Source organism: Bombina bombina, chromosome 5, assembly GCF_027579735.1.
Source record: "Bombina bombina isolate aBomBom1 chromosome 5, aBomBom1.pri, whole genome shotgun sequence".
Taxonomy (NCBI): domain Eukaryota; kingdom Metazoa; phylum Chordata; class Amphibia; order Anura; family Bombinatoridae; genus Bombina; species Bombina bombina.
The window spans coordinates 995271610-995291034 of record NC_069503.1 but is presented as its reverse complement, the minus strand read 5'-3'; the positions used below and the strand labels follow the sequence as shown (position 1 = coordinate 995291034).

Genomic DNA, 19425 nt, shown 5'->3' with positions numbered 1-19425 from the left:
CACACACACACTGTGACCTGCAGTGGGGAAACCAAGGAATTCCCAATTTGCTTCTTTATCTGTGGCTGCCAGGATATAAAGCACAATAGGGAAGGGATACTACTCTCACACACACATTGGTTATACGGCTGTGTTTTCACAAAATTACTTCTGCCTTCCCTCTCACTGACTGTTAGATTCTCCCAGCACTTCCTGAAGAGGTCTGATGATGTCATCATCTCACTGCAGCTCAGTAGTAAGTGGGCTAGCAGGAGGAGGGGCATTGCAAGCCCTAGGTTAACTGTGAGAGCGCCAGCAGAGAAACTTTATTTGTTATCTGGTTGTAAATAGAGGAGAGTAAAGAGATTAGCTGTGCCCTCCAGTGGCGGATCTCCAGGGTCCAGTGGCTGCAAATGGTTGATGCGACATTTGGGACCCTGGGCGAACCAACACTTTAAAAATGTAAAAATAAAAAAAATATTTTTTATTTTTTTAAATCACTTCTTTTGCCCTGGGGGCACAGCATTCCATTTGGGGGGGCATTGCCCCCCAATGCCCACCCTTAGAGCCGACCCTGAATCCGCTCCTTCCATTTGTTCATTCACAACTTGTGACTTGAACACGTGACCCGGAACTAGGATCTGGAACAAGTAACCCGCAATAGAGTACGGCAGTGTCTTGAAAGGTGATACACCGGACGCCGGATCTAAGGGCAGCCAAGTCACGTAACACAAAGAGCGGAGAAATCGATAGGGATTTCGGATTCCAGGGAAAGTGAGAGTCACAGACTCAGCAGACATCAGGAACGTTAAGTATTGAAGCAAAGTGTATCACACTTAATTGCATTTATTAACAGCAGAACTTTTACCCATATCCCCTCTTACATGCTACTTATATGGGAATACCATCACAGATCACATGCTTACAGTGATTCATGAAATTGTTTTAGAACACATGTTTGGACATTGAGTGTCTAACAATCGGAAAGACTACATCTTTTTTGATTGACTTTTAAGGAATATGTTTTTTAGAGGCCATACATTTAATACATTTTATACCACCGGTGGCTATATGTAATATTGTTATAAATGAATTAATGTTGTATGTATGTATGTATTGCTTAAAGGGACATGAAACCCAATTTTTTTCTTTCATGATTTAGAAAGAGCATGTAATTTTAAAGAACTTTCTAATTTACTTCTATTATCTAATTTGCTTCATTCTCTTTATATTCTTTGCTGAAAAGCATATCTTAATAGGCTTAGTAGCTGCTGATTGGTGGATGCACATAGATGCTTCATGTGATTGGCTCACCCATGTACATTGCTATTTCTTCAACAAAGGATATCTAATAAAATAAGCAAATTAGATAATAGAAGTGAATTGGAATGTTGTTTAAAATTGTATTGTCTACCTGAATCTTGAAAGAAAAATTTGGGGTTTAGTGTCCCTTTAAGATTTTTTGTAATTTTATATATAGAATTTTTTGCTATCAGTGTTATTTCTTAGCACTATTAATCTCTTATATAGCTGCTTTTTTGTAGCGCTCCCCTCATTTTTGTACTCCTTATATTTGAAAATTGAAGTGATTGGGATTTCACTCTGTCAGGGGAAGCTTGGATATTTTTATAGGGTTCGTCTGAAGCACTGTCACAAGTCTTGTAAAATGCTGTAAACATTTTAAACAAGCTGGTCTTATTGATTTTTTTTCACCAGCTGTATGCAGGTACATTTTGCTAAAAATTCACAGTATGCTTATTAAACGGACAGAAAAGTCAGTGCCCTCCACTAATTTTGGCACCCTTGATAAATATGAGCAAAGAAAGCTGTGAAAAAATGTCTATATTGTTTAAAGTGATGGTGAATTTACTATATAATGACAAAGCTATTTTCTATAGCTTTCATTACAAAGGTACCTTGTGTGCTCTTATTTCTTTGCAGAACAGTCAGAATATATATATAATATTTTTTTTTCTACTTTTTAAGACCTGGAGGATGAACCTCCCTTGTCACCCTTGGAAGAAATTACAGAAAATGAAGCTGTTCAGATTGCTGCAGATCTACCAATACCCCCAGCTTCCTTCACTCTTCAAGATTATGTGGACCAGTCAGAAACCTTAAAACAACTTGTTTTACTTGGTAGGTGAATACTTAAAAAAATTTTTATATTGTTCCTGTATTAGCCTAGGCCACATAAAGGACCACTTAATGTAGTAGACTTGCATAATTAACAAGTGCATAATAAAAAAGTAAAGGCAATAACACTCACTCTGAATTTCAAATAAGCAGTAGATTATTTTCTGACAAATTTTATTTTTTTCTCCCATTTCCCGGCCCCCTGTTTCATGTGACAGACATCAGCCAATCACATACTAGTAAACGTATACCCTGTGAGCTTGTGCACACACTCAGTAGGATCTTTATTCCCAAGAAAGTTTGCATATAAAAAGACTGCAACATTTTATAATGAAAGTAAATTGGAAAGTGTCTTAAAACTGCATGCTCTTTCTGAATCATTTAAATTTAATTTTCACTTGAGTGTCCCTTTTAAGTAAGACTGACAGGTGCACCTCTCCCTTTTGTGCTTGTGTAAGTCCTGCAAAGCAGACAATCACATACTTCCCTGCAGCAGCCTAAAATGCTCACCTGTTGCACCCCTTAGGCTGGTTCCCAATAGGCTGTGAATGTACAGTGACACAGAAGGGAAGCAACATTAGTCTGAGGGACACTAGTTCTCTGTTATAAACATTGCAGCAGCAGGGGCCTTATCCAGTCCTGGTGGATAACCAGTGATGATGTATGTGGCTCCATTTTCTCCTTTATAGGAGAGCGCACTTATGGCATGGTGTTGTCAGTGTGAATGCCATAACTGTTTGTCTTGTTACCCCCCTCTTGCAGTAGGTTAACATTTGTTCATGCTATTTCCAATTTCCTGTTTCTTTTCAGCATTTAAATGCAGGTGACTACAGTCTGTGTATAAACTTTTCTTTCCTATGGCATGGAGAGTCCATGAATCACTTCAATTACTAGTGGGATATTCACCTCCTGGCCAGCAGGAGGAGGCAAAGAGCTGTTAAGTGTCACTTCCCTTACCCATAACCCCCAGTCATTCTCTTTGCCTTGATGATGGGAGGATGGCGAAGATGGTGTCTGAAAATATTTAATCCTTTTATGGATACTTTTCCCTGCAAGCAAGGATTGGGGTTATGCTGTGTCCATGTCAATCTCTTTAGTAAGCGTAATGGTGGCTTTTAGCAGTTAAAAGGCAGCGAGGTTGTCCTTGCTTTATTTCTAACAACTATGCTACCCCCATTATAGAAAACCAGAGTTGGTTACTCTGTTTTTTCTTTTTCTACAGGTTACTGTTAGATGTGGAGTAATCTGACACACCTAAGAAACTATTCCCTGCCGGACTGCTGCTTCCACAGGTAAGTGCTTTCCCTTTTAGTTTAGAAGGTGCCAGCACACTAGAAGTAAATTGAACACTTTTATTCCTGGAATATCTCTGTGGAAGGTGATCAGGGGATACAAATGTGCTAATACAGAGCATATTATTTTCTGGGCAGGGAACATGTAAGGGGCACTGCATTAGGGACTTTCTGTCTGAGAGGACTTTTATTTATATAGTGGGCTATATAGGTGTCTGGGCTCTGTGAATATGGGAGTAGTAAGTCCTCCTTTACGATTTAGGAGGTGTTTTTGTTTTTGTTTGCCGGAGTGTCGGCAACATACAGTTGCGGTCATGTGACTCGTCTAACTCAGCCGCTCTGCTACGGCCTTTGCTAGTGGTTTAGTACCTCTCTATAGGAAGGGCTCTATTTTTGCACCGTCTCTGTCAGAGTGAGAGCTGGTGGCGCAGTTCTTTTTGTTGCAGTCTCGCATTTGATTTGCGCTTCCTATATTCGGCTCTGGTGCAGACCGGAGTTTCTCTGATGTAGTGACTTAGTACAGCGGTTGTTTGTGGACAGCTGGACAGGATCTAAAAACATAGTGGGACTTCTCTTTTGGTCACAAGGAGCGGTAAGCCCTCTACAGAGCTGAGGATTATGGTGTCTGGGTTTATTTCAGCTATCAGGAAAAAACAGTTGCAAGCATCTTAGCCTTTTTTTTTTGTTTGTTATATAGAGCTAGTGAATCTTAAAATACTTTGCTGATTCTCTTTTATTATGGACACTAGTGAAAATAAAGTTTTGTCAGTTGACAAAGGCTTGTTTTGCTTGAAGGTTCAGGTGGTTCCTCCTGTGCAATTTTGCTCCTCGTTTAAATAAGACATTATTATTTAAAGATAAGATTTCTCCCCAGAGCCTTCTGTTTCTCAGGATAATGTTGTCCTAGCAATGCCTCAGCTTTCCCCTCAAACATCCCAAACTTCACATGCAGTGCTCTGCGGTTCCTCTCAACAACCTCCTGGGGTTGTTTATTTACCTGGGGATTTTGCTGCACAGATAACATCTGCTGTTTCAGCAGCCTTATCAGCCTTTCCGGTTACTGGTAAGCGCAAGAGGAAATCCAAAAATATTAATGTTAATAAGGGTTCTGACTCCTCTAAGGCAGCGTTAGTCAGTATGTCTCAGTTATCTGATGAGGCTGATACCTCAGTGGCTTCTCAGGGCGAATTGTCAGATTTTGATACTGTAGTGACCAATTCTGCAGATTCAGAGGAGATACATTTCAGATTTACGTTAGAACACCTCCGAGTACTGTACTTTTAAAGGAGGTTCTTGCTACTTTGGAAGAATCTGACTCGTTTGTCGCTGAGAATCCAAAGAGGTCTAATAAACTTAACAGGGTATATGATGTACCCTTATACATGGCAGTGTTTCCAGTTCCAGACCGTATGGCTGATATCTGTCATGTTCCAGTGTATATGCACTCAGGGCAGTGGTACGGAATTGGACACCCCGACCCCTGACCCGGGGAAGAGTATCCTGGACGTGGATAGATGATATTCTGTGACTCATAGTTGCAAGAAGTTATTGTAGAATTCATGGAGAGTAAAACATATGTATACAATATATTCTGGCTTCAATGGAAACATAAATTGATACTGTGACTTATAGTTAATAGAAGTAGCTGCAGGATTCATGAGTGAAAAATATAGCAATGTAAGACGTTCAGGCTTCAGAGTAAACTGGTAGAAGATTGACTCATAGATGCAAAGAGTCGCTGCAGGTTCACAGTACATAATATTATTTAGAGCTGTATGTCAGAGTAATAAGCAGAGCAGCACAGGTGATAGACAAATTGCAAGTTTGAGGCATTTAATACGGTTTGTGCATGTATTGGAGAATCACAGGGAAGCTGTTTAACTGAACACATAGATGCAGAGTTCTGAATATATTAATATATTTGCAGGAGGATATTTCAGCTATGACAACTTGTAGCAGTGAATAGTTATAAAGTTCTGAGTATGATGCTGTTGTAGCAATTAAAGAGTGATTATAACCAAAGGCATACTTGTAATTTAGAATAAGTTCAGAGTTTAAGTATCAGTGTCCAGGAAACGAAATGGAATTATATGGATACTTGTGATTAGATGATTTTTAAGCTTAGCTTAAAAGGAAAGGCTGTAGTTTGAATATGCTGGTAAAATCCATACTGGAACAATCACGTACCTCTGTTGTTCTGGAAAAAAACCTTTAAGCTAATGCAATGCACATTAGGCCTGAAAATATTTAAAAAGAGGCTGAGGAATCGGGTGCATGAATGATTAATTAATGTGGCAGGTAAGTGGAATGCAGATACTCCCCAAACAGTATGGCCTAGATTTGGAGTTCGGCGGTAAAAGGGCTGTTAACGCTCCGCGGGCTTTTTTCTGGCCGCACCATAAATTTAACTCTGGTATCGAGAGTTCAAACAAATGCTGCGTTAGGCTCCAAAAAAGGAGCGTAGAGCATTTTTACCGCAAAAGCAACTCTCGATACCAGAGTTGCTTACGGACGCGGCCGGCCTCAAAAACGTGCTCGTGCACGATTCTCCCATAGGAAACAATGGGACTGTTTGAGCTGAAAAAAAACCTAACACCTGCAAAAAAGCAGCGTTCAGCTCCTAACGCAGCCCCATTGATTCCTATGGGGAAACACTTCCTACGTCTGCACCTAACACCCTAACATGTACCCCGAGTCTAAACACCCCTAATCTTACACTTATTAACCCCTAATCTGCCGCCCCCGCTATCGCTGACCCCTGCATATTTTTTTTAACCCCTAATCTGCCGCTCCGTAAAACGCCGCCACCTACGTTATCCCTATGTACCCCTAATCTGCTGCCCTAACATCGCCGACCCCTATGTTATATTTATTAACCCCTAATCTGCCCCCCACAACGTCGCCGACACCTACCTACACTTATTAACCCCTAATCTGCCGAGCGGACCTGAGCGCTACTATAATAAAGTTATTAACCCCTAATCCGCCTCACTAACCCTATCATAAATAGTATTAACCCCTAATCTGCCCTCCCTAACATCGCCGACACCTACCTTCAATTATTAACCCCTAAACTTCCGATCGGAGCTCACCGCTATTCTAATAAATGTATTAACCCCTAAAGCTAAGTCTAACCCTAACACTAACACCCCCCTAAGTTAAATATAATTTACATCTAACGAAATGAATTAACTCTTATTAAATAACTTATTCCTATTTAAAGCTAAATACTTACCTGTAAAATAAATCCTAATATAGCTACAATATAAATTATAATTATATTATAGCTATTTTAGGATTAATATTTATTTTACAGGCAACTTTGTAATTATTTTAACCAGGTACAATAGCTATTAAATAGTTATTAACTATTTAATAGTTACCTAGTTAAAATAATAACAAATTTACCTGTAAAATAAATCCTAACCTAAGTTATAATTAAACCTAACACTACCCTATCAATAAAATAATTAAATAAACTACCTACAATTACCTACAATTAACCTAACACTACACTATCAATAAATAAATTAAACACAATTGCTACAAATAAATACAATTAAATAAACTAGCTAAAGTACAAAAAATAAAAAAGAACTAAGTTACAGAAAATAAAAAAATATTTACAAACATAAGAAAAATATTACAACAATTTTAAACTAATTACACCTACTCTAAGCCCCCTAATAAAATAACAAAGCCCCCCAAAATAAAAAATTCCCTACCCTATTCTAAATTAAAAAAGTTACAAGCTCTTTTACCTTACCAGCCCTGAACAGGGCCCTTTGCGGGGCATGCCCCAAGAATTTCAGCTCTTTTGCCTGTAAAAGAATAAATACAATACCCCCCCCCCCCCAACATTACAACCCACCACCCACATACCCCTAATCTAACCCAAACCCCCCTTAAATAAACCTAACACTAAGCCCCTGAAGATCTTCCTACCTTGTCTTCACCATCCAGGTATCACCGATCCGTCCTGGCTCCAAGATCTTCATCCAACCCAAGCGGGGGTTGGCGATCCATAATCCGGTCCAGAAGAGGCTACAAAGTCTTCCTCCTATCCGGCAAGAAGAGGACATCCGGACCGGCAAACATCTTCTCCAAGCGGCATCTTCGATCTTCTTCCATCCGGTGCGGAGCGGGTCCATCTTGAAGCAGGCGACGCGGATCCATCCTCTTCTTCCGATGTCTCCCGACTAATGACGGTTCCTTTAAGGGACGTCATCCAAGATGGCGTCCCTCGAATTCCGATTGGCTGATAGGATTCTATCAGCCAATCGGAATTAAGGTAGGAATTTTCTGATTGGCTGATGGAATCAGCCAATCAGAATCAAGTTCAATCCGATTGGCCGATCCCATCAGCCAATCAGATTGAGCTCGCATTCTATTGGCTGATCGGAACAGCCAATAGAATGCGAGCTCAATCTGATTGGCTGATTGGATCAGCCAATCGGATTGAACTTGATTCTGATTGGCTGATTCCATCAGCCAATCAGAAAATTCCTACCTTAATTCCGATTGGCTGATAGAATCCTATCAGCCAATCGGAATTCGAGGGACGCCATCTTGGATGACGTCCCTTAAAGGAACCGTCATTAGTCGGGAGACATCGGAAGAAGAGGATGGATCCGCGTCGCCTGCTTCAAGATGGACCCGCTCCGCACCGGATGGAAGAAGATCGAAGATGCCGCTTGGAGAAGATGTTTGCCGGTCCGGATGTCCTCTTCTTGCCGGATAGGAGGAAGACTTTGGAGCCTCTTCTGGACCGGATTATGGATCGCCAACCCCCGCTTGGGTTGGATGAAGATCTTGGAGCCAGGACGGATCGGTGATACCTGGATGGTGAAGACAAGGTAGGAAGATCTTCAGGGGCTTAGTGTTAGGTTTATTTAAGGGGGGTTTGGGTTAGATTAGGGGTATGTGGGTGGTGGGTTGTAATGTTGGGGGGGGGGGTATTGTATTTATTCTTTTACAGGCAAAAGAGCTGAAATTCTTGGGGCATGCCCCGCAAAGGGCCCTGTTCAGGGCTGGTAAGGTAAAAGAGCTTGTAACTTTTTTAATTTAGAATAGGGTAGGGAATTTTTTATTTTGGGGGGCTTTGTTATTTTATTAGGGGGCTTAGAGTAGGTGTAATTAGTTTAAAATTGTTGTAATATTTTTCTTATGTTTGTAAATATTTTTTTATTTTCTGTAACTTAGTTCTTTTTTATTTTTTGTACTTTAGCTAGTTTATTTAATTGTATTTATTTGTAGCAATTGTGTTTAATTTATTTATTGATAGTGTAGTGTTAGGTTAATTGTAGGTAATTGTAGGTAGTTTATTTAATTATTTTATTGATAGGGTAGTGTTAGGTTTAATTATAACTTAGGTTAGGATTTATTTTACAGGTAAATTTGTTATTATTTTAACTAGGTAACTATTAAATAGTTCTTAACTATTTAATAGCTATTGTACCTGGTTAAAATAATTACAAAGTTGCCTGTAAAATAAATATTAATCCTAAAATAGCTATAATATAATTATAATTTATATTGTAGCTATATTAGGATTTATTTTACAGGTAAGTATTTAGCTTTAAATAGGAATAATTTATTTAATAAGAGTTAATTAATTTCGTTAGATAAAAATTATATTTAACTTAGGGGGGTGTTAGTGTTAGGGTTAGACTTAGCTTTAGGGGTTAATCCATTTATTAGAATAGCGGTGAGCTCCGATCTGAAGTTTAGGGGTTAATAATTGAAGGTAGGTGTCGGCGATGTTAGGGAGGGCAGATTAGGGGTTAATACTATTTATGATCGGGTTAGTGAGGCGGATTAGGGGTTAATAACTTTATTATAGTAGCGCTCAGGTCCGCTCGGCAGATTAGGGGTTAATAAGTGTAGGCAGGTGTCGGCGACGTTGAGGGGGGCAGATTAGGGGTTAATAAATATAATATAGGGGTCGGCGGTGTTAGGGGCAGCAGATTAGGGGTACATAGGGATAACGTAGGTGGCGGCGATTTGCGGTCGGAAGATTAGGGGTTAATTATTGTAAGTAGCTGGCGGCGACGTTGTGGGGGGCAGGTTAGGGGTGAATAAATATAATACAGGGGTCGGCGGGGTTAGGGGCAGCAGATTAGGGGTACATAAGTATAACGTAGGTGGCGGTCGGCAGATTAGGGGTTAAAAATTTTAATCGAGTGGCGGCGGTGTGGGGGGAGCTCGGTTTAGGGGTACATAGGTAGTTTATGGGTGTTAGTGTACTTTAGGGTACAGTAGTTAAGAGCTTTATAAACCGGCGTTAGCCAGAAAGCTCTTAACTCCTGCTATTTTCAGGCGGCTGGAATCTTGTCGTTAGAGCTCTAACGCTCACTGCAGAAACGACTCTAAATACCAGCGTTAGAAAGATCCCATTGAAAAGATAGGCTACGCAAATGGCGTAGGGGGATCTGCGGTATGGAAAAGTCGCGGCTGAAAAGTGAGCGTTAGACCCTTTAATCACTGACTCCAAATACCAGCGGGCGCCCAAAACCAGCGTTAGGAGCCTCTAACGCTGGTTTTGACGGCTACCGCCGAACTCTAAATCTAGGCCTATGATTGTTAGTAGCAGGGAAGGCAGTCTTAAAGGGACAGTGATATCAGGCAGGCATATGTTACAATATCTTAACTCAGGAATGGGATAAACCAGGGATTCCTTTTTCCCATTCCCTTGTTTTTAAAAAGATGTTTCCTGTTGCTGACTCTATTCGTGACTCGAGGCACACAGTGCCCAAGGTAGAGGGAGCTATCTCTACTCTTGCCAAGAGAACTACTATTCCTATTGAAGATAGTTGTTCTTTCATGGATAAAAAGCTTGAGGCTTTTTTGAATAAAATGTACATTCATCAAGGATTACAGTGGCAGCCTCTTGCTAATATTGCTACAGTTGCAGGGGCAGCATCTTATTGGTGCAATTACTTATCTAATTGAATCTCAGAAGAGACTACTATAGAGGAGATCCAAGATAGGATCAATGTTCTCAAGCTAGCCAATACCTTTATTTGTGATGCCAATATGAAAGTTCTTAGACTGGGAGCTAAGATTTCTGGTTACACTTATTTAGCTTGCAGAGCTCTGTGGTTAAAATCTTGGTCTGCAGGTGTCACATACAAGTTCAAGCTTTAATTTTTGCCTTATAAGGGTAAAACCTTGTTTGGTCCAGGTCTGGCTGAAATAATTTCCGAAAATATAGGTGGAAAGGCCCCTTTCCTACCTCAGGATAAAAAGAATAGACCTAAGGGTCGCCAGAATTCAAATTGTCGTTCCTTTCATAACTTTAAGGGACAAAAGTCTTCCTCCTCCTCTTCTTCCAAGTCGGAACAATCCAAGTCTTCTTGTAGGTACAGTCAGCCTTGGAATAAAGGAAATCAAGCCAATAAGCCTTCCGCTGATTTTTAATCAGCATGAAGGGACCGCCCCCGATCCTGTATTGGCTCAATTGGGGGGCCGGCTCTCTTTTTCGGCAGGCTTGGATGCGCAATGTCCCAGATCCTTGGGCCTTAGACATAGTGTCCCACGGTTACAGAATAGGATTCAAATCTTGTTCTCCCTGGGGCAGATTCCTCCTGCCAAGGTTATCTGTAGACCAGATAAAGACAGAGGCCTTCTTAAACTGCATAAAGGACCTATCCTCCCTGGGAGTGATTGTTCCATTTCCCCTAGAGGAACAGGGTCTAGGATTCTATTCAAATCTGTTTGTTGTTCCAAAAAGGAGGGCACTTTCCGTCTCATCCTGGACCTAAAGTGTTTCAACCAATTCCTCAGGATTCTGTTCTTCAAAATGGAGACCATCCGTTCCATTCTTCCTTTGGTACAAGAGGGTCAGTTCATGACGACAATAGATCTGAAGGACGCGTATCTTCATGTTCCCATTCACAGGGATCATTACCAGTATCTGAGGTTTGCTTTTCTGGACAAACATTTCCAGTTTGTTGCTCTTCCTTTTGGCCTTGCTACAGCTCCCAGAAATTTCACAAAGGTTCTAGGGGCTCTTCTGGCAGTGGTCAGGTCTCAGGGAATTGCTGTGGCACCTTACCTAGACGACATCTTGGTTCAAGTGTCATCTTTTCATCTAGCAAGATCTCATACAGAGATGTTGTTGTCTATTCTACGTTCCCACGGGTGGAAAGTGAATCTGGAAAAGAATTCCCTTGTACCATTGTACCAGATACAAGGGTGTGTTTCTTAGGAAAAATTATATGTTCCCTGTCCATGAAGAATTTTCTGCGGACGCCAGAAAATCAAAACTTCTTGCTTTGTGCCTTTCTCTTCAGTCTGCTTATCGTCCATCAGTGGCTCAATGCATGGAGGTGATTGGTCTGATGGTTGCCTCCATGGACATCATTCCTTTTGCTTGGTTCCATCTGAGACCTCTGCAACTATGCATGTTTAGTCAATGGAACAGGGACCATTCGGATTTCTCGCAGAGGATAGCTTTGGATACGCTAACATGAGACTCTCTCTTGTGGTGGATTTCGCAGGAACATCTGTCTCGGGGCAAATGCTTCCTGAGACCTTCCAGGGTGATTGTGACCACGGATGCCAGTCTGTTAGGCTGGGGAGCAGTTTGGGGCTCCTTAAAAGCACAGGGTCTGTGGACTCAGGAGGAGTCTTCTTTTCCCATAAACATCTTAGAGTTGAGAGCAATCTTCAATGCCTTGACAGCTTGGCCTCAACTAGCCTTGGTCCGGTTTATCAGATTCCAGTTGGACAACATCACCTCGGTGGCTTACATCAACCACCAGGAAGGAACTCAGAGTTCCTTAGCAATGAAGGAGGTGACTCGCATTCTCCAGTGGGCATAGTCTCACGATTGCCATCTCTCTGCCATCCATATCCCAGGGGTAGACAACTGGGAAGCGGATTTTTTGAGCAGACAGTCCTTTCATCCCAGAGAGTGGGCTCTCCACCCAGAGGTTTTCACAATGATAACCCTCAGGTGGGGGGTTCTGGAGTCAGATTTGATTGCGTCTCGTCAAAACACCAAGCTTCCAAAGTACGGTTCAAGGTCAAGAGATCCTCAAGCCTTTCTGATAAACGCTCTGCAGGTTCCTTGGAACTTCAATATAGCTTACCTGTTTCCTCCGTTTGTTCTCCTTCCACGAGTAATTGCTTGTATCAAGCAGGAGAGAGTGTCTGTGATTCTAATAGCTCCGACATGGCCTCGCAGGATCTGGTTCACAGATCTGGTAAAGATGTCATCTCTTCCACCTTGGAGGTTACCTCTGAGGAAGGACCTTCTACTTCAGGGTCCCTTCCTTCATCCAAATCTAGATTCTCTGGAGCTGTCTGCGTGGAAATTGAACGTCTAATTTTGGTTAGACGTGTATTCTCTGAAAAGGTCATTGATACCATGCTTCAGGCTCGTAAATCTGTTACTCGCAGAATCTACCATAAGGTATGGCGTAAATACCTTTTTATTGGTGTGATTCGGAGGGTTTCTTTTGGAGCAGTGTAAGGGTTCCTCGAATTTTGGCTTTTCTTCATGAGGGCCTGGAGAAGGGTTTGTCAGTCAGTACTCTGAAGGGTCAGATTTCTGTAATGTCTATTATTTTGCACAAACGTCTGGCAGATTTGACAGATGTCCAATCTTTTGTTCAGGCCCTGGTCAGGATCAAGCCTGTGTTTAAACCTGTTCCTCCTCCATAGAGCCTTAATCTTGTTCTTAGGGTTTTTTAGCAGGCTCCATTTGAGCCGATGCATTCGGTTGATATTAAATTGTTATCTTGGAAGGTTTTGTTTCTTGTTGCTATTTCTTCTTCTCGCAGAGTTTCCAAACCTTCGGCTCTGCAGTGTGATTCCCCTTACCTTGTTTTTCATGCTGATAAGGCGGTCCTCCGCACTAAGCTGGGATTTCTTCCTAAGTTGGTGTCGGATCACAATATTAATCAGGAAATTGTTGTTCCTTCTTTTTGTCCCAATACTTCTTCACAGAAGGAACGTCTTTTGCATAGCTTGAATGTTGTGTGTGCTGTAAAATTTTACCTTCAAGCCACTAAGGATTTTCAGCAGTCTTCTGCTTTGTTTGTGATTTTTCTCTGGTAAACGTAAGGGCCAGAAGGCCATGTCTACCCCTCTTTCTCTCTGGCTGAGAAGTGTTATCCTTTAAGCTTAGGAGACAGCTGGACAACAGCCTCCTGAGAGAATTACGTCTCATTCCACTAGAGCCGTTTCATCCTCCTGGGCTTTCTGTGGAGCAAATTTGCAAGGCGGCCACATGGTCCTCATTGCATACCTTTTCCAATTTCTAAAAATGTTATACTTTTGCCTCGGCTGAGGCTTCTTTTGGGAGGAAGGTTCTTCAAGCAGTGGTGCCTTCGGTTTAGGTCCGATTGTCTTGTTCTCCCTCCCTTTCATTCTGTGTCCTCTAGCTTGGGTATTGGTTCCCACTTGTAATTGGAATGATTTGTGGACTCTCCATGCCATAGGAAAGAAAACAAAATTTATGCTTACCCGACCCGCCCTTTATTTAAATTCAGACGACAGTTTTTTTGTAAAAACATCAGGCACCTCTATACCCTTGTGTTATCTTCTTTTTCAGTTTCCCGTCGGCCGAATGACTGGGGGTTTTGGGTAATGGAAGTGACAATAGCTCTGCTAGTGTGCTCTTTGCCTCCTTCTGCTGGCTAGGAGGTAAATATCCCACTAGTAATTTAAATGATTCATCGACTCTCCATGCCTGGAAAGAAATACATTTATCAGGTAAGCATACATTTTGTTTTTTATACCCAGTTATACAAATGTTTATTTTCCTGTGTATTTTTCTTACTGCAGTGATCTCTTGATTACCCTTGATTACCCATATGCCCTGTATTCTGTGCATGTAATCACTATCAGAATCGGAGCGTTTCCCAGTCTTTTTTTATTGGTGGACTTTTTTTTTTTTTTTGTAAGTTATTTCAGCTTTTGTTTTTAGAAGGAAATGTGCTACCCATATATTTGTTTTTGTATGAATAGTTTTACAGGACTAGGAAGTGATATGAGATATATTTTTTCCCTTCAATTTATTTTACTTTATTGAAACATTATGGCTTTTTTTTTCCAAGTCTAGGTTTGAACTTCTTCTGAGTTTGATCCCATTTAGGATTACCACATTTCATGTAGGCAGTAGAGTATTTTAAAGGGACAATATACTGTAAAATAGTTTTTCCATTAATGTGTTTCCAATTACTTTTTTACCAACTGCAGAGTATAAAATGTATGAGAATTAAGGTTTATTTATGTGTATAAAACAGCTGATTTTGTGTTTCGAAGTAACAACCTAATAAAATGGGTGGAGCATGTAGGTATAATCATATCTCATTACTTTATCACATTGTGTACATATACATGCTTTATCTTATATTTGTCAGGCTGATGAAACAGACAGCAGTCTGAGAAACGTGTTGCTTGTTCTTTTAATATCTAGTGTCATGAGACACTGAGATTTTTATTTTATTAATAAAATTTGGTTTTATGTAAACCTCTTTGTGAGAGTCTGAGCTCTGTCAGTCCGGCAAGACGTTGGAGAAACCAGTTTCCTTGCAGTGTCAGTGAGCTGAGACACTGTGAAATCCCAGTCTGTTTGATTTAGCACAATTGAGTGCTGCTCCACTTGTGAGGACCTTTTTGATAACCTAACAAATCTTTCACCAACTGTATTACACCAGGAGGCACCTTTTGTCTTTTTGTGATTTTTTTCACAGAGAAAACTTGCTCTTTGAGAAGGACCTTTTCAATTAAAAATAATAAGTATGCACCTGTACTAGAATTCTACTTTACCTAATGGACATTAAGAACTGAATACATTTCATGCACCTCTCTGTAATAATGGGTGCCACCAGTTCTATCCTATGGCATGGAGAGTCCATTACGCCATTCCAATTACTAGTGGGACATTCAACGCCTGGCCAGCAGGAGGAGGCAAAGAGCACCCCAGCGAAGCTGTTAAGTGTAACTTCCCTTACCCATAATCCCCAGTCATTCTCTTTGCCTCTGTCAATGGAGGATGTGCGAAGTTGGTGTCTGAAGAATTGAATCCTTTTATGGGTACTTTTCCCTGCAATCAAGGATTAGGGTCTATGCTGTGTCTACGTCAATCTCTTTAGTAAGTAGTGGTGGCTTTTAGCAGTTAGAAGGCTGTGAGGTAGTCTTTGCTTTACTTCTAACATTTATGCTACCCCTATATAGAAAACCAAGGTTGGTTACTCTTTTTTTGTCTTTTCTCTTCATGTCCCTGCCAGCGGTCGATTGAGGCTGACAGACTGGGAAGTGCTGTGTTTGCTCCACAGCAGAAGATCCTGGAGGGTAAGTCTGTTTATATCCTTATTTAAACCCTTCCCTTGGCAGGTATAACTGTTACTGTCATCAGGGAAAGGGAGGACTTTGAAGGGTGACCAACTGGCACCTCCATTGCCCTCTTAGATGGGTCTGGAAACCTTAGTTATATCCCAGGTTTGGGATATCGGTTATTTTAGCAACTTGGATCTACCGGCATCTCCTTAAACAGGCTCTGGTTCACTCATTATTGGGTGTTTCCCTCTGACATAACTCAACTACTCTCATAGGTTTGTTTTCAGTTAAAAATTACACAGGGAGTTGAGGCTTTTATTTATTTGTGTTGACTTTTATAATGGAGCATCTACACTCTAGCTCCTTTAGCTGGTATGTTACTCCGGCTTCAGTAGAGGAGGCTACCACTGACTGTGTTATGCTTATATTTTTATAACATCGATGAACGCCATTATCTGATGCTGCGGCGGCTTCTCCAACTAGATGAGAGGAGAATACCGCCGCCCTTTTTTAGAAGATATTCTCTGGGATCAGTGCTATTTTAGGCAGTCTCAATGAGTGCCAATACACTGACTGAAAGTTTTTCCCCATGAACCTTCAAGTCCCATATTAAGCTCCTGACGCAGCACTCCGTTATGGCACTTGCATAACATGGTGCTGGCTAATGCATACTTCTTTATTAGTAAGATGCTAGATAGCGATGACCACATTTGAAGGGTTTCTCCCCTTATCTGTTATCGAGTTAATAATTTATAGGGGTCTTGCTGGTGCACTAAGGTTGAGCTGTTGTGTCAGCTCTATTTTATTATATGCGGCTATGTACCTTTATCCTCCTATTAGAAGATCGCCATTGTGGGCAGATACTATGGCGCAGCTAGTCAGCTATGCTGTGGAGGAGCCGTGAGCGTTCGCTCTTCTGGATAGGAGGCATATAGTCTGTTTTTGTTTTCAGAGCTGTGAGTGTTGAGCTCTATACAGAATAATTGTGTTTCTTTTTGTTCCAACCTTGTCTACATAAGTAAGTGAGATCCGCTTTTGCGGACATACATTTCTGTTGGCGCCATTTTGGAAATAGCTTTTCTATTTATCTTATCTTGTGTCTGCTGTGCATATTTAAGACATAAGTAGGGGAATCTTAATATTTACATGATTTATTTTCCTCCTACCATGGAAATATCTTCTGGATATTGTTATAAGTCTTTTGTCGGCTTATATTTCCTGTTGAACATAATATATATATATATATATATATATATATATATATATATATATATATATATATATATATATATATATATATATATATATATATATATATATATATATATGTATATATATGTGTGTGTGTGTTTTAGGGATTATCCATGTTCGTGTTTTTATTTTTTTTATTTTTTTTCTGCAGTAGAAAAATATATATACGGGAGATTGTTATTAATCTAACCACTTGTGATTCAGTGGGTAAGTCTCCAATCTACCAGCTGGATTTCTGTTTTAACACTAGCTATCCTTACAGCTGTGTATTTAGCAATGCTATGGCATTTAGGGGAAGTCTTCGTAAAGTAGGCTATAGTATATAAGTGAGTCATTATGACTATCTCATTTATAGTATGGGTTTAGGGATTATCAGCATTTACTTGATTTATCTCTATCTTGATTCATTACGATTCAGTATAGATATATACTGTTATTGTAATAAGCATCATAATTGTTTAATTTGCTCAATACATTTTAAATATATGCTCTAGGGATTCTTAACCTTTTTTTTTTTTTTGTCTCTTTCCTACTGTAGATGATTACTAAATTTTGGACTTAGCCTCTACTCCTTGAATCTTATGGGGGTTCGATGGGGCTCTTCTGGCACTAGTTAAGGAATTACGGTGGCATCTATCCTGGACTATATCTTGGTTCAGGTGCCTTCTTTTCTTTTTGTAAGATGTTATTGTCTATTCTACGTTCCCACGGGTGGAAAGTGAATCTGGAGAAAAGTTCCCTGGTGCCAGACACCAGGGTGTGTTTCTTAAGAACGATTATAGATTCTCGGTCTACAAAGATTTTGCTGATGAAGGTCAGAAAATCCAAAGCCCTCTGGTGGCTCATTGAAAAGTCACTGGGATACAACATGAGAGTCCAGAGTTCAAGACCCCATGGGGGCATGACAGTATTGTATCCCCTTCCCAAGTTCGACTTCTGGGAGACTTTAATTTTCTCATAGACTTCTAGGTCTCCAAAGCAAATGATGGCTCAGTCAGAGGCTTAAACTTCTGACTTCCTGCTTGTTACTTCAGTCCTCAACCTGTCCATCTGTGGCTCAGTGTATGGAAGTAATTTGTCTGATGGTTGCTTCCATGGACATCATTCAGTTTGCTCGGTTCCATCTTAGGCTCCTACAGTTATGCATGCTCAGACAATGGAACGGAGACCACTCAGACCTACCGCAGAGGATAGCTCTGGTTCCCCTAACTAGAGTCTCTCTATGTTGGTGGTTTTCACAGGACCATCTGTCTCAGGGTACATGCTTCCTAAGACCATCCTGGGTGATTGTAACCACGCAAGCCTTTCAGGCTGGGGAGCAGTTTGGGGTTCTTTAAAGGCTCAGGGTCTTTGGACTCAAGAGGAGTCTTTTATTCCCATAAACATCTTGGCATTGAGGGCAATTTACAATTCCTCATGAACCTGGCCTGAACTAGCTTTAGTCCGGTTTATCAGATTTCAATCAGACAATATCTCCTCGGTGGCTTACTTCAGTCACCAGGGAGGAACTTGGAGTTACTTAGCAATGAAGGAGGTGACTCACATTCTCCAGATTGTCTCCTCTCTGCCTTCCGCATCCCAGGGGTGGACACCTGGGAGGTGGTTTTTCTGAGCAGACAGATTTTCTTTCCGGGGAGTGGGCTCTCCACCCAGAGGTTTTCAATTGATAACTCTAAGGTGGGGGGTTCCAGAGTTGAATTTGATGGTGTCTCATCAAAACGCCAAGGTTCCAAAGTACTGTTCAAGGTCAAGAGATCCTCAGGCCGCTCTCATAGATGCTCTAGCAGTTCCTTGGATCTTCTCTCTGGCATACCTGTTTCCTCCGTTTGCTCTCCTTCCACAAGTCATTGCTCATATCAAACAGGAGAGAGCATCAGTAATTCTAATAGCTCCTGCATGGCCTCACAGGTTTCTCCTGGAGCTGGGTGAGGATTCCCCATATTTTATCTTTTCTTCAGGATGGCCTGGAGAAAGGTTTGTCAGTCAGTACTCTGAAGCTTCAGATTTCTCCACTGGCTATTATTTTCCACAAACGTCTGGCAGATTTGCCAGATGTTCAAGCTTTTGTTCAGGTCCTGGTCAGAATCAGGCCTCTGTTTAAACCTGTTGCTACTACTTGGAGCCTTAATCTTGATCTTAATGTTTTTCAACAGGCTTCGTTTGAGCCAATGCATGTTGTTGATATAAAATTGTTATCTTGGAATGTTTTGTTTCTTCTTGCTAGTTCTTCCGCTCGCAGAGTTTCTGAGCCTTCAGCTCTGCAGTGTGATTCCCCTTACCTTGTTTTTCATGCAGATAAGCCAGTCCTTTGTACTAAATTGGGTTTTCTCCCTAAGGAAGTGTTGGATCAAAACATTAATCAGGAAATTGTTGTTCCTTCATTTTGTCCTAATCCTTCTTCTCATAAGGAACGTCTTTTGCATAACTTGGATGTTGTGCATGCTCTAAAATTTTACCTACAAGCTACTAAAGATTT

General features: G+C 40.8%; 1 protein-coding gene across 1 annotated transcript in view; it reads left to right on the top strand.

Annotated features, from left to right (window-relative positions):
- Positions 1-19425, top strand: part of MTERF3 (mitochondrial transcription termination factor 3) — a 141442-nt gene that overhangs the window by 22704 nt on the left and 99313 nt on the right. The window contains exon 3 of the mRNA XM_053715227.1: positions 1966-2118. Coding sequence (XP_053571202.1) covers positions 1966-2118 — 153 coding nt within the window. The remainder of the gene's footprint in view (positions 1-1965; positions 2119-19425) is intronic.